The sequence below is a fragment of the Phallusia mammillata genome, chromosome 4, assembly GCF_965637545.1.
Source record: "Phallusia mammillata chromosome 4, kaPhaMamm4.hap1.1, whole genome shotgun sequence".
NCBI classification, from domain to species: domain Eukaryota; kingdom Metazoa; phylum Chordata; class Ascidiacea; order Phlebobranchia; family Ascidiidae; genus Phallusia; species Phallusia mammillata.
This window is the reverse complement of record NC_137255.1, coordinates 7031216-7058367: the sequence shown is the minus strand read 5'-3', so window position 1 is coordinate 7058367 and position 27152 is coordinate 7031216. Positions and strand designations below refer to the sequence as shown.

Genomic DNA, 27152 nt, shown 5'->3' with positions numbered 1-27152 from the left:
ACACACGTGTTTTACAACCGTTTTATTGACGGTTTATCACATTACGTGGAGATGGGGAATGTACACAAGCAAACTGGAACAAAACACGTAAAAGTAAAAAAAAAGTAACAGGGCATAAAGTTCAAAAACCTTCAGTACCAGAGTTCTTAAATTTTGGGAACCGTTTTAGAAAAACACATCATTTGCTACATTTAGAAAAAAAATCGTTTGAAATTGGATAAAGTAAATTTGGTTGTTAGATTCATGGAAAATGTAGAAAGTTTACAGTAACATAGTGAACTTAATATTATATTAGTTTAAGACAGTTAAATTGTCAAATAAAAGAAATTGCGCTCTAGCGGCGCCCAGCGGAAAAGTTGGAACCAAAATGGTTTACAGCCATTTTTACCCAAATTCTTGGGTGTATGTGCAAACGGACAACAAAACATACAAAAACAACACAGAAACTGTTAAGAAAAATCGAATTGGAACATACGATTTTCTACATTTAAAGCCAAAAAAGTAACAAAAAACACACTAAAACAATGTGTAAGCCCAACAAAATGGAGGCACCCTATGTATAGATTCTAGAATCACCAAAAACAGCTCTACAAATGAGACCGAACTTCACCAAAAGCAATTTCCTTAAAATAAAAACCCCTGCTTCAAATAGGAAATGCTTCATACGAAAAAAAAGCTTATAATTGAGTCATAAAGAAAAATGATTGCATACCATAAGACATAAGAGGCAAATTCGGGGGCCTTTGAAGCACCTCTTAACCAGTTATACCGGTGCTTAAGCAATGTATCGACTTATAGTTACAGCATTTGTGACGCAGCAGTGATGTCACAGAAAAGGTGTGTTTTCAGATCAAACTTAAAATTTTCAAGTATAGGAATTAAAAATACACCCAATATTTAAAAGTTGTTTTTAACGTTGTTAGCAAAAATCCAGAAAAAAACGCCACATTTTACAGATAAGGACTAAAGCTTTATCACCTAATGCAAAACGAAATGAAGGCACTTACGGCCAGAAAACAATGTACACCACACGAATGTTTGTTTTATCCCAAACATACCTACATCAGTGTTAGGGAGCAAAAACCTACGCTCTAGGAAAACTACACACGAAAAATTGCTTACATTGCACTGTTGCTACAAAGGGAATGGACATACAGCTGGCAACTTTGGCGAAACAGAATGACGTAACTGATGACGTCACCACGAAAGAGTGACGTAGCAATACGCGACGAAACGTTTGCACAAAAAGCCCCGTTTATGTATAATAACCAAAAATCGCTATGTGACGTCACGATTACGAACGCATGACGTCATGAACATAAAGAGACAGCATGTTGAAGGCAGACCTAGTCAAGAGTATTGTGGGGAGCTTTTGCAGGGACGAATGAACATTGCGTAGTGAAGGGCGACGCATAGAGTGAACATTTATATGTGACCTTTAGAGAAGGAGACACGAAGATGGTTTGTTTCGCTCAGTTTTGCGTTGTGTAGGAGCTGCAATATACAATTGTTTAATTTTCCCGCAAGGGTATTGGGCACAAGTAAATGCAAAATTTACGTTACAAATTAGACACAGTAAAACGTGTAAATCGCATGAAACCTATGTTCATGTTACGCAACATTAATTGGTCACACATAATACACCGATATTTTGTGGCCATTTTAGTTGAAACCGTTCCTATTTCAGAAAAGGTTTTTACAAAATTTCGACTTGTAACAGCAAAAGAAAAGCATGTAGCCATTACCGAGGCGCAAGAACTAAAAAGTCAATGAAACTTACCACCAAACATTTCACAGCTTCATCGATAGAGGCAAGTTTCACCAGCGCCATTCTCCTATCCTTGCTATAACAAATAAACAGTGGGTTAAGTTTATACTGTATATTTCCAAACGCACGCAAAAAATGCATATAATGTGGCAAAATACTCAAAAAGAGTTGAAGACAATCAGCGTCAGTGCAATTTTTGGTTTGCAGAAATCTAAATTTCGCCTGTTTATAAGGCATCATAAGTTTCTGTCGTATCTATTTAAAACCTTAAACTCCTTTTTTCAGAACAAAACAGCAGCAACTTACGCGAAAAATTTGAAAGCTTGAACAGTGGAATTTTGAGAGAAAAGTTCAGTGAGAAATTCTTCCGTGGTTTCAGGCCTGAAAACAAAATTTGGTTTGTTTTAAAATAAAAGTGTTCCAAAAACCGAGCATTGCGTCACAGGTGACGTCATCGCTTAGTAATTTTTCAAAAATAAACACTCATGGTGGGTTCCACGCTGGCAACGTTAAAAACTGGCAAATTTGCCTTTTTTCAAAAAAAACAAGCAGTGAGGTCATCAATTCATGACGTCATATTGCGGTAACTTACGGAATGTTGGAGAGATGAAGGACCTCAGACGGAGGGAAAATGTTCTGGAAATTTTTCGAACCTGGCTTTTTGAATCTGTGCAGAGGCGAGTTGGTGTAATCCTGAATAATAAAAACGCCGAGTCAGCTTACGTCACAGGAGACATAAATGTTGGCTTTCAAATTTTGAAAAGTTTGGCTATTTTCAAGGTGTCCTGATAAAACGGTTCTAAATATGCAGAAAACCAATATATAGTGTTGTGATAAAGAAAATCTAAAACTAATTATCTTATTGATTTCACACACAAAAAATGTTGTATAGTTGTCTCATACATGTCACAAATGCAGCACGAACCTGTGTTAATTTTGACATTTCCTGGCCTTCTTTGGGCATTTGAACTTGACTGTGTTTGGACATGACGATTTTCAAACCACGACCAAACAACTTCACTCCATGCAAGAATCTGATCACTAAAAAATAAAAAAAATCATTACATTAAATTCGAATTGTAGCTATTTATTTGTCAAGAAAATATTCCGATTAATAGGAAATTCTGTTTAATTGCACATTGAATCCAAATTGTAACCACACGATTTGGTAATATCACATTCTAAATAATAATCGCAAGAAAAAGCTCGGCAAAAGTTGCATTCTGCCAGAATTGACAAACAGAAATATTAAAGCGTTAAAATATTTCAAAACACTTATATTTTCTTACCTAGCTGGGCTTGTGTATAGTCATTCATCTGCACCAAGGCACTGTTTTGGTTTTGAAAGAGGATTTTCACGCGAATGACGTCACCGTATACACCTGTGACGTCACAGATAGAGGTTAGGTTTTCGTGAACTTCCAACAATGCACTCGGTTTGAATGTAAATGTTGCGTTTTAAGGATAAAAATTTCGAACTATGGTGGGTTTGAATTTTTAAAAGAGAAAGTACAATTAATTTTGGGCCTGACGTTAAAACAAAAAAAAATGTTTAAGAAAAGGTGTGTTTAATAATAGAGTGCTATCCTGTTGGCAAAAAAGTCATTCACAAACTTTTAAAAACACGCAAACCGCCAGGTGGCACAAGAGGACAGGCTAATGAAATAAAAGAAGGAACGTACCAAAAAGTACAAAGAGAGCCTGCGGTGTCACCATCTGGATGAGAGAGCAGAAACCGGAGCAGCGCGAAGTAAAGTGACGAACCGTGGCGATAAAGGTACGGGGTGAAAGGTGAAATTTGTTTATTTACCATTTAGGGGTAAAATATTCAAGAATTTTACAGTTGTTAAAAGGCGGTTAGTAAAGTGTATTAGTGGCAATTTTATTTACAAAAAAATTAGGTGTAAATCCATAGATTGGGGTTAGAATGTAGGATGAAATTGTGGGGTAGGAGGTGGGTGATTAGGGGGGTAAGGGAAACCACCAGGTTCGCCGAACGTCCAGCAGAGCGGAGTCAAAGGGGTAGCATTCGACAGTAGATGTGAGTTGACGGTTCAGGAGAGAGAAACAAAAAACAACAACGCGTGAGATTGTGACAGGCGATTTCAACAGTAAACTTACAAATATAAGTGACAATAACACACAAAGCACTCACACTGACACACACGCAAACAAAAAAGGGTGAATGTTTGTTTTTAGAAACCTACACACACACTTCTGACACACACACGAAAATATTTGCTGCACACATCTTATACAGCTACAAACACACAGTGATCATATACACAGAAAAAATGTACAATTCCAATGTATACATTAAACACGCATAACATTTTATTACACATACACACACACACACACACCATAAAACAAGTACACAACAAATATCCAATTACCACAAACAAACATATACAAGAAACCCACATAACATCACCCACAAAACCCACATAATGTACACATACATAAACACAGGCTACCCACACAGCAACAAAACGTACATACCTCTTCGTTAAGGTTTGAAACGTGCAAAACAGCATTGTTGACACCAACAAAAGCAGCAAGTTGAGCAGCAACTGCAGTGTTACCCAATGATGAGGTGCTAGCTGCACCACTGTTCATGCCAATCACATCTGTAGCAAAAACCGTGGTTTTAATTCAATCAAACCTAAGTCTTTGTCGAGTGAAGTTACAAAAACAAGTGTCTTCTGGACAAATACACCCATATTAACTATGCCACTCTAGCATTTGTATACTCAAAGTAAGTGTTACCAACAAGTTTTTCCCCAACTCAATTTAATAGTTTTGTTTTATTGTTATGCCTGACTGAGTTTTATGCATGACTAATTTTTGCCCATGTGACAAATGGCAATTTAGTCAGTTCAGTTGTAGTAGAGTTCTAGTTGTTTTTAGAGACATTTTGTGCCTAGGAACTTAAATAGAAACACAAGGTAAGAGATGACTGCATAAATAGTCGTGTATGTTAGATGAAATCAGAAATAATAATACAAAACTGACTTGAAGTGACAAGTGATGCAAGTGGGTTTTGCTGCAGAGCGGCTATAGCTGCTTGACTTGTGTAAGGTGAAGGCATCAAACCGGCTGCACCTTCGATATAAAGCATACAGTAAAACTTGTTGGACGCTTGTTATATGGTAATAGATATAAGCCGGAATTATTATGGTAGATTTGTTGTGAATATGATCAACGTTAGAGTTTTCATTAGTAATTTTGAAAATTTGACATTATTTATATTTATGACCATAAATGATTAAGTACCCAGATAAGGAAATATAGATAAAACTAACAATTAGTACAGTTAATTTATAGGTAGGTGACCTTTTTGTGACGAAACCGAAGAAAAAGAACAGATTAGGGTTAGCTTTTTTGTGAAAAAATTCAAGAAACACTTCGGCATTTTATACATGCTTATGGATGGCGTATAAGGTTTCGTTCTGTATACAGTATTTTCTACAAAACAGAAACTGATAATGGCCGCATTTTACATGTATGAACGAGCATACAGTAAAATGGCGCTTAGACGTCGTTAACCCGAGAGGGATAAAGCAACAACATCCGGCAGAAACGAAACTAAATTAAATCAATCAACAAGAAACAATAGAAAACGATTTTTCGTCTATTCGTATTAGACAAAAGAGCGTTAAATTGAACGGTGTCGTTTTTTTACCACCATAGAACACTGTAGCAAGCATTAAACTATGAATATATTTTTTGTATCATTTTTTCTCCGTGACAGTTTATTTTTAAAAGTAAAGAAACCTGGTTTATTCTAGGTACAAAATGCATCTCATGAAAACCATTAAAACATAAAAAACATGGCCTAGGTTGGGCAGGTCACCCTATAAAAAGAATTAAAAAGCGTTTGTTTACCTGTAAGCACGTTCGAAAGGGCGTTTTGTCCAAGAATAGAAGATTCGCCAGATGGCAGATCGTTCCTTGTGTAATCACGACTTTTGTCGTTGTTATACTTGACATTGAGTGACGTCAGTTTGCTATATTCGATCCTCAGTGTACAGCATGAGTTGTATATGTTTTGACCGTCCAACGACTGTAATGTGAAAATTGTTAGTTTATTTCATGCTAAACTTAGCAAAATCGTCACAAACAGTTCAAAATAGAGCACTAATTGTACAGATGGAGTTTTTAGTGTAATATAAATCATGTTGCTGTATACAAATTTATAATTGTCTATATATCCAAACTTGGCTAGCAATCAGCCTGTGTAACAAGGTGGTGACCGACGAATCTTTTTGTTACAGTTTTAGGGTAAAACATTACAGTCCCTAATGAAAGCAGTATTACTTCCAACAGGCATGTTTACCCTACACGAGCATACCACTTTAATTAGAGACATTGCAAATCGCCAACTCTTTTTTAAAAAATACCTGAACAATTACAAAAACGTTAATTAGTGATATTTGATACTTAATGCGATATTTTCCGGACTATGTTATTACAAAGAATGTATAATAAACTCACGGCCAATATTTTACTCAACTTACCAGTTTAGCTGTTTGAGACTGTATTGCGTCTCCCATCTGAAGCAAAGCTTGGAATTGATCTACAAAAAAAATCAAAAGTCTGCTTAAGATTTGAACCACTAACCTAAACATCACGCCTCTTTCAAAACTCACTATTTTTATTGAATGTGATGATTTTAAGGACCACACCAAATTTGGAGAAGATTGTGTGTAGGATGTCAATTGTAATAGGATAAAGCATGTTTTCCACCACAATGCGAAGTACATGGTTTTGCCCTCCGCCAGCGTCTCCTTGTTGCATAGCTTGCAAAGCGGCCTGTGCTTTCTGGAAGATAAAATTGAACGAGTTGTTGAAAATATTGATACAGAAGAAACGTTGTGATTGTGGAAGGCATGGATAAAGTGAGGCTTTAGAAGTTTAAATATGTACAGTATGATTAAGTCGTAACATTTTAAACCTATTTAGTAAGAAACCCATTTGTTGAGCAAGATGGTCCACAAGTTCAGGAACAATACTGGCGTAATCCGGCATTTTGTTCGTATAAGGCAATAAAGAAAATACTTCACAATTAAAGGTTTAAAATCTTCTCAGAAGAATATATAGCAGAATATGGACATAATGTAATAACAAAAGAATATATAGAAATATACACTTACACTTATTCAACAAAATATACATAAATATGCATGTAAAACTGTATAACTTTTTTCTTTTTTAAATATTTTCTCCGTAACAAATGACAAAAGCGTTTTGGCGTAAAAACACGCTTTTCATTAAAACCAAAAATGAAACTAGTTTTGACCAAGAAGGTGATGAAAACACCATTTGAAAATCCAATTTATTGAGTCTTGTCACAAATTGGGATCCACTAAGCTAGTTTCAGGGGCAATCACGATGTAATTGACAACCACAGGTGCAGAAAAGGGTCAAATAATGATGGTAACTGAGACAACACAGATAAGACAGTCGTCTCTATCGATCAACTGGCAGGTCAAACTGAAAACACGCCTAAATCACTTGCAGTATAATTACAAAACGTTTAACATCGAAGTGCTGTGGTATAATTCGAATATATATCCGAGGCGTCCTGTCTTGGTCAAATTAAATAATTTAATTGAGAGATTATTAGATGTTACGGTAACTTATCGATGTTACGTTTCATAAAATGGTCGCTGTTATAACTGATTTGGCATTTCCTTAAGTTCACGCTTAGACTTAATTTAGTACTGTATAAGCTTACAATCATGTTTATCTCCACATCCTAAGCAAATTAGAGAATTTAAGAAAAGGCGAAGGGAGGTTTTGTATGGAAACTTTACCCCTAGGAGCATAAGATACGGACAAAATAGCTAAAAAATAACAAAAAAATGCTTTTTAAGGATTGTAACATAAAACATAAATCACATAAGATTTGAGGTTTGGTAGTATAATGGCAGATTTGTTCCTACATAGGGCTTACCTTGTGTCGTTCAAGCATTGCAAAACCAGTAAAAGTGCAAACAATTACGTGAACAAATCCAATCCTTCAAAACTTATTGTGCCTATTGCACACCTATCGTACATTTGTGAAATATCAACAACAAAAATTGCACGACTTTGTACTGACCAGCTGATTTGGGGAGTTGTCTGTCTTCAGTTCCTTGTGGTTTGAGAACTGGACGAAGATGAGACGATCCCTGATGCTAGGAGGAGTCACTTCACTCCCTGTCACCATCATTGTTGCTGCTTCTTCGTCTTCCATTTCCAGAAATGCTTGATTTTTGCCCTGGAACAAAAAAATACGTTTGATGTAGGATTTGGCTTACTATAATCTAGGGTTGGCAAGCCGGTCAATTGACCGGTCAAATACGGTCAATTGACCGGTCAATTGACAGCGCTTTATTTAACCGGTCAAATACTATTTTTAATTTCAAAAATAAAATGTGGTAAATTTTCTTGGACTTGCTTTTTGGTTGTTGAAAAGGATAATTTATTTCTAATAACCCTCGGGTAGAACAGTTTAGGGCATACTCTTGTATTAATAAGTGATTTTTAAGCTAATGTAGATGTGTTTTGTTCATTTGAAAAAAATCCCATAACAATTAGGATATATTTTTCATTTGAAATTAAGATCTGATTTACGTTATGGCAAACTTTGCAAGGTTTCCAATGCAATTAAAAAACATGGATCACTTCCAGCACCGTTTTATCTTAATAAATTTGAGTGTGATAGGTCCATGAGGGGAAGTTAGTTCATTGGTATTTACTTAGGCATTTTGCAAATGTTGCACATTATTACTGACAGATAAAAAATCTAAGTAATTTAAACCATCTGTGTAAACTTGTAGGCCCACAGTCCTTTTTTCTATAGTTGATCCAAAAATTGTTTGTAGCTATATATTTAGCTTATAATTGCCCAGAATAGATTTTTGTAGATAAGTTACTGTTCAGTACTTATTGGGATAAAGTACGTACATATCAAGCTTTTGTATATTCCTTTTTTGTCATGAATGGACAACAGCTTAACAGCATAAATTACGATTTTAAGCAGGATAAGCGAGTTTTGCAGTTAAATCTCAGTCAAAATTAGACTTTAATCTGATGTATATAGAATATTATGAGAATCCAGTTCACAAATGTGATTACTGAATGAAAATTACAGACACACAGATGGGGCCATTGATGAAATGAAGCATGCAATGCAGTCGGAAAAGTCTGTAATATAATATAAACTGAACATTTCCTATTTCACAAACAAATTTACATGAGTTGAAACCTTCATTTCCATTACTTATGGTTTAGAAGAAGATTAAACTTCCAACTTTTAAATAAAATTGCAATTTAATAATGCGTATAGTATTTGACCGATATTTGACCTATTTGACAAGTATTTGACCGGTCAATTGACCAGATTTTATTTGACCGGTCAAATGCCCAACCCTACTATAATCTATTGGCTGCACAAATTCGTGATTCGAATCTTGGATAGTAAACTTAAAAGTATTCGAATCCAATGTTGTGTTTTTTATCGAATAATAGGTTAAATAAATTATTTTTGTGTTACACAGGGCAAAAGTGAAACCACTATAGTATGATGAACGTTAAAACAGAAGTTCTAATGCCGATAAATATTATCGCCGGCTTTACACTATTGAACTATGTTTTATCACTCTGTTGGTGCCAGTTTGTAGCCGCACAAGCTTGTTTTTGTGTGATTTTTGATGCTTTTGTCGCTTAACAAGAAATTTGGCTTGCAAAATATGCCATTATCCTTAAAAAGGCGTCTTGTATGGGACGTCGAAACGTCGGTTATTTATAATGAAACTGCTGGAAGGGAAATACTCGTTTGTCCATTATGCCTGGCAGCAAAAGCTTATTTATTGTATGTTTCATTAGCTTGAACAAGAACTAAAGGCAAAATATGCGATTTAAACTCAATTAAAAAGGTTAGGTAAGATATGTTATTTTATTTGTGTAACATTGAACAGAATATTATCATCCGTCAAGGATTTAGAACAGTGGTTCTTAACCTTTTTTCCTTGCTGCACCCCTTTCAAATCACTAACCAATTCTCGCACCCCCTTTCAAATCACTAACCAATTTTCTCTCCCCCTTCTGTAATTGCTTAAATAGAATAGACCTAACCAACCTTAATGATTCAGCATCCCCGCACCCCCTAGGAACAGTTCTCGCACCCCTTGGGGGTGCGTGCACCCCAGGTTAAGAACCCCTGATTTAGAAGGATGAGAATCTTTTAAGTATAATTTTCTTTGGTCTCCGAAATGTTAAAAGGGTGTCAACGTTTTCAAAACGCAATAATCACATGTGCACACCAAAGTAATTTTTACGGTTTTTGGCATTTTTTAAGGTTTGCAATTCGTAGAACAGCGGTGAAACTCTTGGGTCAAAGGAAATGTAAAGTGTTTTAATTAAAATAATTGCAACACCGTTCACCAAAAAAATTCCAAAGCAAAAAATTCCATCCGAAATATAAAATCTATATTGTTAACCCGGACCTGCCGACGCGTTCACTGTCGAGCGGCAAAGACGATAGCCGGTATATTTCATGCGAAAATGTGAAACAAGCGGTAATTATCATCCGCTAATGACCGGTTTGTTTCTGTGCACTTTGGGTTACAGAGGAAAAGCGAGTGAAATTGGTCTTGGTAAAACTCAGACATTACTGTGGCAATATAGCAGTTGGGTATGTTGTTTTGAAGCAGGTATTTCGTGCAACGTTGTCGCGAGAAAAGTTATTTTTAACTGGTATTGTTAAACCAAATCCTTATTATTTAAAGATGATCGAGTAGCAAAATTTATTTAATCTTTTAAACAAAAAGTCATGAGAAATACAAACTCTAAGTAGACTCTTCAGTAGAGACAAAAAGACACATTGATTTTCACAAAAAAGACAAGCCGTTACACAAGGACAAATATAGCTCTATTTAGGATTAAACAAGCGTATATGCATTCGATTTGGATTAATGACACGGTTAAGAAACAAAGTCCACTAAAAACGCTTTAATTGTGCCGTTTTTTAAATAGAATATTGCGTAATTTTGCTGGAATTTTTTCCACACCTTTAAACGGAACAAGCCTACGACATTAAATATACGATAGTCCTGACAACAAACAACATCGCCATGGTAACCAACCACAACACACCTTTTCCATGGCACACCAAATATACGTAATCCACCACAAGTCAACATGCGGTTAAAAACATAAATGCAACCTTTTCGGTTTAGCTGGAAAGTTTGCCTTAATTCGTTATTAGTTTGTTTTGCGCGATTTTGATCAATAGTTATGTTCACAATGGGACCACTGTGTAGTAGTTGCATATACAATTGCAGTTTAGTTATTCAACACAATTTTTGTTTTAAAATAGCGACTTAAATTTTGGAAACCCAAAAGCAATACTAATGTTACGGCCTTTGACCTCAACCTTTGACCTTACGACAGCAAAACCCTTTTTACAAACCTTTACATCTTATTGCTGACCTCAGTATGCCATCAGGGCCATAAATATGTCACACAAACAAGCCATATGGGCCGGTATCATTGTTTCACCGCTAAAGGTTAAGTATATACAAGCGTAAACACATAAACAGCTGCTGTTCAATCTGCCCTAAGGACCTTGTACCCATTGACAGTAATATCAGGGCTACAACACAAGTAAAAGTGGGGCCATGACGTCTTCAACGCGGTGACGTAAGAGAGGCTCACCTTTAACATGAGTATGTTGGTGACGCGACCGAAGGACATTCCAAGTTGGATGACTTCGGTTTCTGACACGTCGCTTGGGAGACTGCGAAGGTGAACTACACGGGACACTACGCTTGGGTCTAATCGTTCTGTCTTGATCTGTGCATAGTAGAAGGGTTAAATTAGTTCACTGCTATTACTGAGCCATTATAGAGGGGGGGCAAGTTTTTTTCCAACCTTTTTATGTGAAAACACTTAATTAGAAATCATATTTGCCTTAGTTATTGTAAAATAACAAGCTCACATATTGAAATTGACAATACTTGGCTTTTATAACACACACAGTGTGCGTATGGAGATGGAAAAGATTATTAAATCAAAAGTCTGCCTAAATACAGTAAACCTCGGTTAATTCGGGTCTTCGCCTAATCCGGACATTTTTTGGTCCAAACGGGTCCAGATCAACCGAGGTTTACTGCATAACTGCACATCGTCGTATAAGTGCAGTCAGGAAGTAAAAGAAAATAACACTTACTTTCTTTGCACCGTTATCTACAGATCCTGCAAGCAAATGGGAAGTATCTTCGTTGTTTCTCTGAAAAAAGACGCAACGAATTACAACAAAACCTAACAGTAAGAATATTTTTTTAGAAGTCTTCACCAAAAAATAAAACCTTCAATTAAAGAATGCTACATCTTCTTTAGCTGGAAAGTTTCAATTACCTTTGTCGCTTGATGCAATATAGGCCGCTCAAAAGCTGGGGCCGGTGCACTAAAAACGAACTGTTGGGACATTGGCGGTTGTGCCCCTGCAATACACACAGTGCCTTGGCCTGGTAGAGGCTGCATTGCTATCTGTTGCATTGCAGGACCACCAGTAACAGGCAGAAAGACTAGAGACATGATGTTTTGTGTTGGTAGTTTCTACACGTCGCTATTTTTGTATTACTGTATATTCATATCAGTAAAAAAAAGTTGTATAATAAACAGCCTTATAACCTGCAAAAAAAGTTTTTTGTAAATTTCGGTTTTGTAATAGTTAAAAATGGTTTATTTTGCTTTGGTCTAAAAAAAAATTCTGACAAATGAATGCTGTATGAACTATATTTGATATGCAATGCACACAGCAACCAGACTTATGCAAAAATTTTGCCTAGATTTCGAACTAATATCAATCAAAGTTGCCAAATCAGACAAAATATTTTATGAGAAAAAATATCATTAACATATCAATACCAAAACCAAGTCCCAAAATCTGATTCCTTGCTGATTTAAAGAATCTTTTTCATTTAAAACCTAAAGCACTGGCTCAATTAGCGACAATCTCACAATTTTGCAATCGAACGAACGCATTACACATAGTTATATTGATTTATCTTTGCGCCGTTCATCACAAAGTGAAGACAAAACGAACAGGTATCCCTTTTTAAACAAGATTCGATGGGTACAACTCAGGAAAAAACGCAACACTTTCTTGACATGATAACTAAAACGAACCGCTTTAAATCGTAACCTTACCCATTTGCCGTGATCAAAATACATGCACTATATATAATTCCATATAAAATGGTCAAACACACCCGGCAAAATTGGGACGGACAAAAAAAAAACATACCTTAGGCTAAGAAAACTAAATATAGTTTGAGTAGACTGTAGAGTACAATCAATTGACACTCGGGAGTTCCCCTACCAAGCGGCATAAGTCCTAATTCAATGCATTCGATTCAAGTTGGGAGAAATAACTTTCTTGGTGTAGCAATAGCAGTAATTTTCAACACTGCGAGATAGTTATTTTTACTTTCACGCGTAAGTTTTTTATGTGCCTTTGTGCGATTAATTAGCTTGTTATAGATGGCTGGTGGATTTTTAACATAGCATTACACCAAAGTGGGTAAAAAAATCCAAAACCAAAATCGAAAATCCCAGGCTAAAATTGAAACAACGTCCTGTCGAAGAATTGAGATAAATAAATAGTGATGACATAGTTTGAACGCCATTCCTTTCTGTTTACAAAAATTCCGTTTGTTCCCGTTTTAGAAAATAAAGATAGATGAAAAATGTAATTTTGAAAAGCTTGAAAATTTAGCTAAAAAGCTTGAATATTTCAGTATTAAATTTTGAGATATACATATTTCGCCTTAATATAGGTAATCGGATCTCGAAGCAATGTTTTCCATTAGTTTATCAATATGTATTTAATATTGACTTCGCATCCACCAAGCAAGGAGTTAGGTGATTCATTTTTTTAAGTTTGAAGTACAGACATTGTTTGTTTGGGGAATAGAAAAAAAACGGAATTAAAAATCATCAAACTTGATAAGGAGTGTGCATTTAAAACTCTTGCCACATTACGAACATTTTTGCTCGCTTTACTGAAATTTGTAACCGTTTTTAAAGGGTGGTATGTAACCAAGATCATTTATAATAGTTGACGAGTAATTTCTCAAAGAAAATTTATAATAGTTGACGAGTAATTTCTCAAAGAAAATTTACGGGGACCTTAATTCTGTCAACAACTGCATGAATTCGAAACTTTAACTTTAACGCAACAACCTACACCCGGTAAACCTGTCCATCAATTGTTAATGAAGTGTTAATCACCACATGGAAAAGACCGATAATTTGATTTAACAATCTACGGATAAAGTCAAGTAGAGTATTTTTAATTGATACGAATCACTATCCAGGGGACAATAAGGAGATGCATTTTAAGCGACTTAGCTAATCGATATAATAGACCTGCCCGCAGTAATCAATGGAAGTTGGAATTGATTACATTTTTACAGTAATCTCGTGTTTTTAGGTTGTTACAGTTATATTGCGTGTCTATTTTTTTAAATATTCGTTTTGTGTAGGGCAGTGGTTCCCAACCTTTTTCCACGAATTCCTCCCTCAACTATGTAGAACATTTTCATTCCTTCCTAAAATACTACATAGTAGATGCTAAACCATTTAAAGATCGTTTACAATTGGGTCTTGATTATCAACTTCGCCGGCTGTATTAGCTTAAGTGTCCATTTAAAAACCACATGTAAAATTAAAGTAAATTCCTCCCCACAAGTTTTAAAATTCCTCCCTGGTTGGGAACCACTGATGTATGGTTTTGATGGTGGCACATAGTTTCAAAATCAAACAATTGGTAAATGTCCTGAAAAAATATCTTTTATTAAGTCAGTTCATTGGGGCTGATAAGTTTCCGTAATACAACGTAGCACACAGTTTTTGGAAAATAACACCTTGAAAATTTAATCATTACATAACAAAAAGGGAAGTCCCCCAAATAAACGGACAATTTACAACACAAATGACAAGCACCATTTTCCAGGTAATGACAGAGACAATTCTCCGTCGCATATTTTACGACGTCTTCTGTCGTTTTGAGCCAAGCTACGGTCGCCTGACATATGGCGGGAAGGATAGATGTTGCCACAAATATTGACACAGAATGCCTGAGTGAACCACGCCTATACTGAAACCAGTTTAGCAAACATTACAGGAAAGCGGATCTTCTGTTTGTTGGCTGAGCTTAGGGCTTGACGTTGGATTCAGTGGCCTAATCTGTCGGTTTTTGTCGCAACTGACCAACGGAATGATAAAATCTTAAAGGGGGACCAAAGGGCATAGAAAATGTATTTTGTTACAGTTTCCCCTTTAATCAATATTTATTTAGTTTTTAGTCTCTTTTGACAGATTAACGTTTAATTGTGGCACAATTCACCCATTATAAGTTTTTTTAATTACCACATTCATGTAAATTCACAATAAAAAAGTGCATAATTTCGTTTCAAACACTTTTGACGAAGTATAATGCAAATGCAATTTAGGGCTTATTTCCTATTCAACTTCACAACGTTGGTCCAAACACACGATCAAGTATCGGTTACCACCGCAATTTCCTGTTTGAATTGAGAAAAAACGTGCTGCAATACTGCCTGGCAAAACACACCAGCAATGTCATGGCTGACTACAAAGCAAAAACTATGTTCATTTTGTGTAGCATCTGTTCTTGGCGTCGAGAAATAAATTTGTTCACGTGTTCTTACAAACATTCAGTAATTTTCACACAAAAACATAGACTAGCCATTGGGCTTTTATGTACAATTTATGCACAGAACGAAGCAAGCATCCACAAGAAATGCCAAAACGTACGCCTACCTAACGGTCACTTTACGAAAGTATAACACATAACAACAACGCTTGCACAAACCCTGGGTCTTTGCTATTCTTTTCACTTGTTTACAAACATCACAAACACAGCACACACTTTGTAACAGAAAAGTGTCTAACTTCATTAGATTCTAGTTATCTCAAGGGTTATCCGCTAATAGACACCCTTGTTGCTAAGCGGGTTGGCAATAGCCTGCTCCACATGGAAAGCTAAACTGCACGCCTAAGATCAGAAACTCAAGTCTTATCTTACATACAGCCTTGGACCATGGTAAGTTTCAACCCCAAAACTGCTGTAAAAGGCCATGCCCCAAGATAAAATGATTGATTTAAGCTTGCACCACGTTAACAATAGAGTATTTTTTCCCGCTCGATGTGTACACTTTCGAAAGGCGCGTGTGGAAAGTACCTCCCTTAAAACGCCATTCTCCAAACTGCACCGAAAAACGGGAACAATCAACTTGATGTGAAACCAGTAAGGAAGTTTGCTATACAGGCATCCAGTAACAAATTGTTAGTTCGTCTATAAAACTGCACTAGGACAATATAGTTCAAACTTAAACACTTTTGAACAGTATATCATACAATACCAGGAAATTCTGCCGAAAAAACGGTAAAAACAATGCCATTGTCTTTAACGTGCTAAACAACAAATGTACTGACAACCATAGCTTACTGAGGTAACACAACTGACAATCTCAAGGGCTAGCATCAATTTTCCAATTATAACCTTTACCAGAACATGGAACGCTAATGACTTGCTTCTTGAAAGTTGAATACCTCTTAATTTCCACAACTGAATAATTGCCAGATATACAGCTAAATCTGAACTTAATTACACGAACGGCTTCGGGACTTTTTTGCAAAGCGGGTTTTGCAACGAGCTTTGTGAAGCCAATAGCACTTGTAATACACCTGATAGTTTAAACTACAAATTCGCAATGGTTTCAAGCATCAAAACCAACTAAAGTACCACCAACAACAGTAACTACGATAGCAAACAAAATCGACCATTTTAAACCAGCACAAAGTGACAAACATCCACGCTACACTTGCCACAGTGTTTTTTGGTTAACATTCGCAAAACACGTGCATATGGCAACAGCGACAAGGTCTACCGAAAGAAAACTGTTGCCCAAAGCGACGAACGCCTCACAGCGTTCCGCAATGTTAAGTATGGCGCTCATTATAATTGGCGGCTCGGCAAGACGTTGCGTTACTCGTATAAAATTAAAGCGTTTGATTGCTCGTTGACGGACAAATAGTAAATTCCCATAAGCGTTTGTCCAGGCCAAAAAGTGTAGGGGACCTGAGGCCATCGTATGTGGCCAGGTACAAGAAAACGCCTGTTTCTTTGCGCTGTAACTAGCAATTAAGCGTCCATTGTGCGTCATTTATTGATAAGTGATGGTAAACGCAAGAAAAGAAGTCGTTTCCACCGGAAACTTGACCTTGTAATTAGTATGCAGAGTTTTTCTTTTAATTTGATTCTTGATTAGGTTTTGTAAGTTGTGCTTTCTCGCCTCTTAAACAGTTGCAATAATTCTGAATTTGTTACATTATCTAGTTTAAACTGCTTTGAAGTCTAGGAAACCTTCAACTTTCCTAGTTTGGCACATTTTTCAAGCTTCCTAATCAACATCAATTCTAAATAGATCTTGCCAAAGTCGGTTCAAAATGACCAGAAAGGTGCTTAAAATTGATTCAGTTCATTTTGGACAAAAAAAACAGACAAAGAGAAACATTTTTCCCCATAAAGGTATCGTCTATGAACATATCCCTTACTGAGCTCTGAAAACTGCTGCTAAGTACGTCATGCGCTTTCGTCTAACACTACATTAGCTGAAATACTGCTGCTTTGCTGTTAGATGTAAATAGAACACGGAGAATCACCGGTGCCGCACATATGACAAATTTCAGTAACAAGCAATGTAATGTAACCCAAGCCCTGTCTGCAAACAGTGTCCTCTTCAACAGGCCGTCGTGGGGGCAGCTGGAATACTTGACCCAAGCTACGTGTAAGTACCGCTTCAGTGTACAGTAAACTCCCAGGTGCGGGCAAAAGAATCGGCCAGCGATACGCCTTACAGCTACTGTATCGGAAAAACACACGCGAAAAAAGGGAAGGCATAAACGGGAAGGCGTTACGGTGAGTTACCGTCAAAGGTCCGTGATATAACGGGATACCTGGCGACTGAGGAACGCGGCACGCAATGGCAGTGAGGCGGAAATTAAGGCGCCTGGTTACGTTAAAAGACCAAGGAATGATATCTTTTTATACAGTGGCCGTTGCTAAAGTAACCTCTTTGGTGGGTATTGAAGTGACATTTGTTTTACATGGGCAAAATTGTTATTAATTAAAACTTCCTCGTGTTGGTTTAGCTGTTGGTGACAAAACTAGCCTAAAATGTACAAAAAAACGTTTTGTAGTGTTTTTTGTGCCAAAGAAAGAATTAAAGAGCCTGCCAAGTCTTTTTCTTGTCATTTTGAACAGACGAACAGGTGGTGCTTGTACTAATATTTCGTCAAACAATGTTATGTTAGTAAATTTCCCTCAAACAAATTGTTTGCAGTTTTCTTTTTCATGCTAAACCAAGAAAACTTTAACAGCACTCCTTTCATTCGGTTTAAAGTTACCTTTGCCTACATTTACCCATTTAATGCAAAAAACAGTTACAAAAGTATTATTCTTTAGCTTATAATATGAACAGCACTTGAAAGTCGCATCTACACATGCAAAATATTTTATTCTAATTTTACAACGCAATTCAAACAGATTTTTTTGGGGAAAAAGTTAGTTTCTCCCTACTCTTTTACTTGATACGACCCCTACTATAAAACTATAACAGCCAGTTACGATCAAATATATTTCAACAGCAACGTATTAAGCCAACTGTGGCGCAATACAGAATTCCACAATAAATGGTTCGGGAAATAGTAGTTTAGTAAGATTTGCGCTCGATTGACTGAACTACCACTCTTGGCAGGTTATTTTTCACCACATAAAAGCATATTTTAAGACACCTGGACGAACAAAATCGTTTACACATTGCTATTAGGTACAATTTTATGTAGCAACTTACTATATTAGCAGTGTTGCCAAGGTGGCGGTTTTTCCGCCCAATTTGGCTGGTTTCCGATATCAAGTTGCGGGTTGCGTTTTATGGGCGGATTGTTAAAAAGGCGACGTTTTTGCTATTTTACATGCATTTTGTTTAAAGGATCGAAGCATTGGGATTCGTGTTTGGCTTGTTTTCACTTAACTTAACAGTTGCTGTTTTGGGGAGTGTTTTACAAGCAGAGTGGCGGATTTTGAAAATTTCAACTGGCGACACTGTCTGTTGGTTATGTAAATAGTTGCACGAAAAAACTTCGGTCCTTCGAATTAAAAAAATATATGGCGGCGTAAAAACCCTAAGTTACGACAAAAAAAGAAATGGAAGGAAAGCAGTTTGAATGGCCGGAAGCAAAGCTCAAAAACAGACAATGAAAAAAAAGAACCACAATAGCATGCAAAACCCTTTCCATGTTGCTGCATATATCGGCTAATCAGGCCCATACGTTACTCGTATCAAAAATTAAACTGTTAACATCGACCATGCTTTACATGTACTTCAAATCCCACTTAGAACTTGACAATTTTTCGTAATTCACATCAAAACAGATCCTTAAAACACCACACAAGCCATTGAACAAAGAAAACAGGTAATTTTAAAGGAAATTTAATTACCTGGGTACTTCCACAATCACGTACCATCCTGCGATATTATCCTATTTAGTACAACTCAAAATTGATGTTTCTTGTGGTTGGAAATCAGTTTACCCAACCACAAGAAAAACACAAATTCAGCATTCGGGACATCTCCACGTTTCAAACTATGTTTAGACAAAATTTCGCACGAACAACATAAATGTCAACATGAATGCCGTTGATTTGACGTTAGTTTTGGCAGTTACAAGGTAAAGTAAAGGTCGTATCTTTAACAAAAGCTCAAACACTTGAAGCGAGTTTCCTAAATACTGGATGCTGATTGGTGACGCCTTGAATTGTCAACAACAACAAACAGACAGATTTCAAAACAAACCGTGTATTTGTAGTAGCATGCTCTTTGATGAGCACACTAAGCTTATTTCTAAGCCATTCAAAGAACAACAGAAAATGAAAATGGGGTGGATTGAACTAACAGTTTAAAAACGTTTTTAAATACTATGCAATACATTAGTCACTAAAGTCAGCATTTATTCGTTTATTTTGGGATGAATAGTCGTTTGTTTACAAACCGCTAGGTCAATCAGAGTCAAAATTGACACTGCCTTACTTCAAATCCCTCTAAATGGGCAACTTTTCTAGTAGGCCTGTTTCAATAGTGATGTGGCCAATCGTCTTCTCGTCGCGCAAGAGATACTATACTGTAAATATTTCGTGATTAATGTTTAGCCCGTTCTGTCAAATCTGTGTTGGGCTTTAGTTCGTCCACCTTTTTCATTTACAAACGCAAGAACTGCAATGAAAAACTCAGTGAAAATTCAACATGTAGCAAACCAGGAGCGCGAAATGCGGTTGTGACTCGCATGAATCTACTTTTCTTTTTCCAAAAACAACGGGAAATTTTGGGAAACTCATGCAGGCCAAAAAAAAAGTGACCGAAAAAATTTCAGAATTCGGGAGACTGAGCGGTCATGCGCGGTATAAGCCTTCCCTACCGTTGCTATGTCAACCACAGAATTAACAAAAAGAAATAGGAACAAAACGCAAGCAAAATGTTATCCAGAAATTCATGGCTGCTTTACGGGATGTTTTGGGGGAAATGAACACAGGAAGTACACAATCAAAGTGGGTAACGGTTTCTGCTTTAACAACAGGATAAAGATATCCCAATATTTTTGGTGTAAATTTCCGTAATAAAGTCTTGCCCTTTAAAAACAGATTAAGTGGTTGGTATCATGGTACTTCAGGTAAACAGGTTTGATAATAGAGTCTGAAACATCTTCCAATAATCTCCAATTTTCATATTCAATACATCCTTCACTTTTCCAAAAAGTGGACTTCCAACTGATCAGCCCTGGTTTGCGACGAAACTCGTGTTTTTGACATTCTTTTAAAATTGCCAACCTTGCTGGTTTTAGAGATATGCTAGCCTGGTCGAGAAAACGGGCCCATTTCTTAGTCTACCTATTCAAACAGCACTTTGATGGCACGTAGCGATCGAAAAAATCGTCAGGTGGTACGCGATTCGTATAAAGTCGAGAACCACTGCTATACACGGATCTGTTCATAAGTTTAATGACGAAAATAACGGCCCAAACAGACGTAAAATCCGACATGATATCAGTGATGATGTCATGAGCATTTGCCGAAACGTTTAAATAATAAAGCATGTTGCTTTTTAGGTCTATTCGGGGCTTTAATTCGCTATTGAACTTAGGTTACTTATGTAATGAAATCAGAATATGACACTTGTACCTAGCAAATAATAAAACTCCATATCTATCCTACGCTATATTCAATATTTTGCTACATACATGGCAAAAAATATACCTCAACTAATTCGCTTGTTTCCTAACAACCTGACAAACCTCACTACAAGCTCGATTGGGATATTACACGCAGATCGATATTTAAACACACACTGGTCCTAATTTTACGGTAGAACACCTTTACGGCGTATAAAGCAAGCGAGCTAAGGGCTTGGAAAACCAATTATCGATTGGCGTGCATTCCCGCAAGACTTCATCACTCCCAGACGCTGTGGATTAATTTGTTAGCTGTAACAAGCTTCTGACAGCGTGACGTAGGGATCACGACCCTGTGGCGTCACTGTGATGGATCACTGAAGGGGAACCGTGAAAATAAAATCGTGACAAAAAATCTTGTTGGTCGGGTTGTGTGTGTGATCAGAAAAAATGATTATTTGATGTATTTTTGACGGCTTTCCAGACGTATATGTCCTTTTTGGTACAGGAGTAAGGTTATAAGAGGACGTATAGCAAGAAACGGCGAATGAAAATAAGTGGAAATTTTGGATTTGGTCAAATTTGAGCCACTCGTCAAAAGACAGCCCAAGCGCTAAATATGACATTTCCTATTATGATTAGTCAAAACCAGACAGAAATTGAATAAGTACAAATAATTTTTTGTCACCACATACCAATAAAATACCCACTATAAACCTTGTAGGCTTGGTTTGAAATTTGACAAACACATAAACGCACACTAATGTAGTTTACTTGTCAGGTATGAAAGTACTTGCATGTCATACCAAGGCAGCGACACAAACATGTTTTCCACACACTTTCGTAAAAAAATCATACCAGTATATATCCTATACGCCTCACACCTGTCACGCAGCAGCAACACATTAATCAATAGCGAATTGTCTGCAAATTCTTTACCACATTCTCTCACAATCAACTATTTAAACGTTTACTGCAGAGATTAACAACACTTCAAAATTGAAATTTGTCATATTTTGTATCCTAGCGTCGCTATTATCGAAACAAACCATTGCCGCTTTAGTTTTTATTTTACCTTTTGCTCGAAACAATTGTTTGTGAACACAACGCAACAGAAATGAAAACACTTGATTCGACCATCGCCAATTCAGTTTAAACATATAAACCTATAACCAATAATTTAACAAGTTTGCACACGATAATTTTGTGCATTGATTACGGTATTTACATGTTTTTGGTATTAAAACACAAGATTTACAGCACACAGCTGCGATATCTTCATGCATATTATTAGCACAAAAAATATCGAAAATTTTTATTCAACAATTCAGAAACTACAAACAACATTTTCTCATCGTAAAATGTTGCTTACCAAAGCTTAAGAAGCTTAAAAGGGAAAAAACAACCAAATTTCTAATGTCCTGAATATAGACACCAACGCAGTACACGCCATACTGGTGTGCCATGTTTCAAAGTTTGCATATAAGTCATTTCCAAATAGTAAAAAGACTTCGGCTGTCAAAATCATTTCCGAAGAATAACTCATGCTTCAAAATCTACCCCAAAAGCCTTGAAACCTAACTCGCAGCACGTAGGGCTTTTGCCACCGTGACTGCGTTTGACTTGTCTTCCAGTCTAGCACTTAGCTACATCTGCGGCAGGTGTACACACCGTTCAAAAGGGGGGAAGGCGTTTTCGGTTCACTGACACCAAAGTTTCACCGAACATTCACGCATGGAGGCACAAACTACCAGACTCAATCGTCCGCGAACACAAACGCTGACAAAACTACCATCCAAAGACCTGGCATTATTGTACACCTTAAATGACAAGGCGTAGCGCCCTGTACGCAAGAAGAACGCCTTGATGCAGACTTCCTACATTAATTCCATGTAAATGAAAGGCATGAGCATGTATTGATGTGTTTCGCTGGCTGCAGAAACCGCACCAATATCCGCTGTCTGTTTGTATCCAACATATAACCTTGCTTATGAAGCAGCACCGTCCAAAACAATGGTATCAAGGCATAATACGCGCTCTTTCAGTATATCACCAGACGTCTTTGTACTTGAATGATATTGAAAGAGGTTTTCCCGAGCAAAAAAACTTCGATACGGTTGGTCGCCCCGGTTAACCTGCGCACGAGGGCTTCACAGGTATTGGGTCGTAAATACCAAAGCCTTGACAGAACCAGTCATATGTGACTGTTACATTTTTTTCATAGCAGCGAGTGTAATATGTACGTCCAAATACGCTTTTGGATGTTATATTTAGTTTTTAGGTAACGCCCAAAACAACTTAAACCAATTCCTTGCCGTTACACCAAACAAGTTAGTAGAACGCATAAATCACACAAAAGTAACATACTTGCTTGTTTTTACGTTTTAAGAAAACAGCAAAATTAAATATTTAATATCTTGTTAAATTTGATCTATATAAGTAAAGACCATGCAAGTATCTATACCACGCCTCACAACGCACATTTAAAAACAAGTCTTCCATCCAGTTAAGCACCAATATGTAATCTACCTTGTTATAATTCCTTTTGTACTTATTTATCTGTTGTCTTATCGACAGCGTTTCGTTTTACATTACACAAAAGCAGTTACATTGACAAAAAAGTTTACGATAAGAGAAAAAACGTTTTCACGTGACAAAATTGTTCTTTTTATTTCGTTTTGTTGAATTAGACTGAGAGATGTGCGATTTTTTGTTCGTAAAACTACTAAATTGCAACGGAAAGGAAACGCCGACTTAACCGTGCTCCTATTCAGTATAGCTATCACGAAATAGCGTTGAATAATTGAACACGTCTTAAGATATAAATAAAGACCGGCCATATTGTTGTATACATCATCTTAACAAAAGAGGGACAGCCGGCTACTAGGGATCAACGTAAGCTACTTGTGTTTCCTAGAAAGATCACCATTGCAAACTTGATGCAGTCAACTGATATACCGCATTCAGACTGCTTATGGAAAAGCTTCATACAATTGTACAGAGGAAAGGGGGAAAAAAACCTATTCTATGAGTTTTATACGGAAAGAATGCCGAAAAACATTTGCATAAAATTAGCTACAATCAATTAAAATCGTAGGAACGTCTTTGCAGCATTCACAGCCAAGCAGAAATGTTTTTACGTTTCTTTTTTTATTTTAGACATTGGATACCGTTTAGTCCAGCGTTTCTGGAGGAATCCGCCTACCCTTGGGCATTTCGTTAAATTACGTGGGCGGAAGGCTTTATTTCTGCAATACTTTTGTGGGTAGTGGAAATTTATTAAAAATAAGTACCAAAGTGGGTGGTGGATAAAAAAGATAAGGTGGCCTAAACAATTGCATAAGACTGAACTAAAGACATTTGGAATAATATATCGCTAACCCACACAAAACGGCGTAATATGTGATTTCAGGAAATCGAATTGTTGGAAGCTTTCACTCTCTAAGAAAACTTCGCAGTGAGCGTTATTGTAAACAGCATTACCAAAATTGTTTGGAAACTTGTGCACCCATCGCACAATAAACTCCTACCGTTAAAACTACATATTACGGTGTCTAACATAAAAACAAAAAAAACCTGATCAAAAACTTTAAAACAAAAAAATCACCACAAATCTGTTTTTCAAAAGTTCAGCATCCGTGGTTTCAGGGGCCGCTGCAACCCCAGTGAGGCAAGGTGGGTGCTTCTCACGAACTTATGGGGATTTGTTGATGTCGAATATTCGGGGGTAAGAGGCGCGACAACCGATAGCCGTGGCAAACTTCACGGCTAATCGAACATCTTTTGACGGCGACGTAAATTTGAGATCTACCAACTTCAGGAGCAGTGAGGGGTAAAAATATCTTTTGTTGAAGGATTTATTTAGGATTCGGCAAAGTCAAGGCTAGCGTGATGTTTTGGCTGGTTTATGCTAAATAGATTTGATCGCGTGAGATTGACCACGAATGCGGCGTTTGCTGTTTGGGGTTATTGAATGGTTGGATGCAACGCATGTGACAGGAAAGAAACACAAAGGCTCAACCACAGTCTTTCTCTTTGATCCTTTGCCCTAGGCTTATTTAAAGATTCGCAAATAGCTGCACATAATACAGCAAAACAGCTAAACGGGGTTTGTCTTTTTCAAGGTTCAAAAATAACTGCACAAGAAATCTGCCTTATGTTTCATTCCATAAACAACATTCCAACTATGTAAACCTGGTTTGGATGTCTAACAACAATACACAATGACCTCATGCATCTTGATGCTTGTATAAATATATATATATAACAATACATTGTATTAAAAATATATATAATAACAATAATTGAGAAGCATTTATAAACAACAGGAGTAAATGAAACTGAAAACACATTGTATGTTTGGTGTATAAACTAATCAAACTGATTCTGCCCTTTCATTACGTTACCATGAACACAAATAATTCGAATGAAACCTATTATTATACATAGTAGTTTTAACAACATATGACCAACTTAAAAAAAGTCGGCAAATTTGCAACTCACTGTTTATTATTTTAGGTTTATCATGTTGTCAACAATTGACATAATTAACCACATATTTATTCAACATGTGAAAACAAAATGGGAGGAATATTTCCACAAGCAATGCAACAATACAGGATATTGTACTGGCGCCTGATATTCCAGTCTATCTTATTTCCTCTTAGCATGGTTATTGTTTAGTCAAACAAAAGTCTGTTGAAAATATTTGTAGATTTGCTTACACTTCTAACTAAATGTTTGTCATGAAACAAAAATAATATGTTTAAGTGCAAATCATTTTACATACAATCAGTCAGTATAGTCTCTTTCTACATCATAACTGTCACATTAACTTTTAGGACTCCAAGAAAGTGTCACAGTCAACGGCAAAGCAGCAGTCTTGAATACATTTTAAAGGTAATAACACATCACCCATATATTACAGTATAAAGTTGGAGTGCACTGTAATGAACCATTTCAACCCAAAGAATAAACAATATGCAACCCACTTTTCTAGGCTGCATCAAGTATGAAGTATACATTATGTATTTTGTAATAAGCAGTATGATTATGCCTTATGTGTTGTTTAGGCATTTCTTCATGCCTTAATTTGTGTGCAACATAAACATTTCACACTCATGGTGCTTGCAGACATCTTGTGGTCATGATTTTTATCAGTAATTCATCCAGCAAATCACATAACTGCTTTTGTATTTGGATGTGTGATAATTTATCACCCTTTAATTAGCAATTGTTTCGATGGTATTTTTGGCTTAAATGTTAATGTTGCAGATACTGCGTGTGTATGTGCGAAAATTAGATATGAATTGATAATCATCTTGTTTAATCATATAGTTTATAAACAGCAAAGTTTATTAACTTTCATTACCTTTGTTCCATTGGCAGGACGATATAAATCCATATCTCGCATTATCTGAAACAACAACAATGTTTACTATCACTTATCAATTGTTGCACATTTTATTCTAGTTGCCTCATTTAATAAAACCTTTCGGGTCCCAACTTCATCTAACATAACAAATATTTATTTGTCTAAATCTCATTGATTGAAGTTCAACAAAAAATACCGTAATAAAGCTCTATGCATTTCCTAATAGTCAAGAGTATTGGATTGTACTGGCTGGTTTTAAACTAGGTTTGTTCCTTTGTATTACTTGTTTGTGGAAGTCTCAGGTATTTTCCCTCATTTTTCTATCAACTAAGTTTTAATACCACTTTGTGTTAAATTTTTCTAGCGTCTTTTTTGTGTTTTAGGGGTCTTTATTATCAATAATGTTGACATTTGAGCCACAACTTAGTTTGTGGTTTGTTCCTTAAAATCAAAATAAATCAGTATTAGAAAAGGATTTATGCAAAATACCTTTGAAATAACGTTGATTTCGTCATGGAAGTGGGGGTTTCAAACAAATTTGACGGAACTTCGTGAAAGTTTAGACAAAACAAAAACTTTCCAAACTTGGTAATAGCAAAACTGTTAAAATTCTTCAGCAAAACTTACCTCTAAAAATTACCACAATCTGCTGCAAGTCATAGAAATCCTCAACAACAAAAAATATATTTTACGAATAAAAATGTT

General features: G+C 36.3%; 1 protein-coding gene across 2 annotated transcripts; it reads right to left on the bottom strand.

The window, feature by feature from the left end:
* Positions 1-7: 7 nt before the first annotated feature.
* LOC145224373 (polypyrimidine tract-binding protein 1-like) lies at positions 8-27087 on the bottom strand. 2 transcript variants are annotated; one of them, XM_080090866.1, is made up of 17 exons: positions 26937-27087; positions 26445-26489; positions 11988-12047; positions 11474-11611; positions 7875-8033; positions 6421-6592; positions 6289-6347; positions 5657-5834; positions 4784-4873; positions 4271-4398; positions 3451-3484; positions 3058-3150; positions 2694-2809; positions 2361-2461; positions 2075-2149; positions 1781-1844; positions 8-1494 (listed from the first exon to the last, which is right to left on the bottom strand). In XM_080090866.1, the coding sequence occupies exons 2-17, from the start codon at positions 26484-26486 to the stop codon at positions 1426-1428; spliced, it is 1578 nt and encodes a 525-aa protein (XP_079946992.1). In that variant the 5' UTR covers positions 26487-26489; positions 26937-27087; the 3' UTR covers positions 8-1425. The 2 variants fall into 2 exon arrangements, with proteins under 2 accessions (XP_079946992.1, XP_079946991.1); XM_080090865.1 differs by lacking the exons at positions 26445-26489; positions 26937-27087 and adding an exon at positions 12176-12453.
* Positions 27088-27152: the final 65 nt, after the last annotated feature.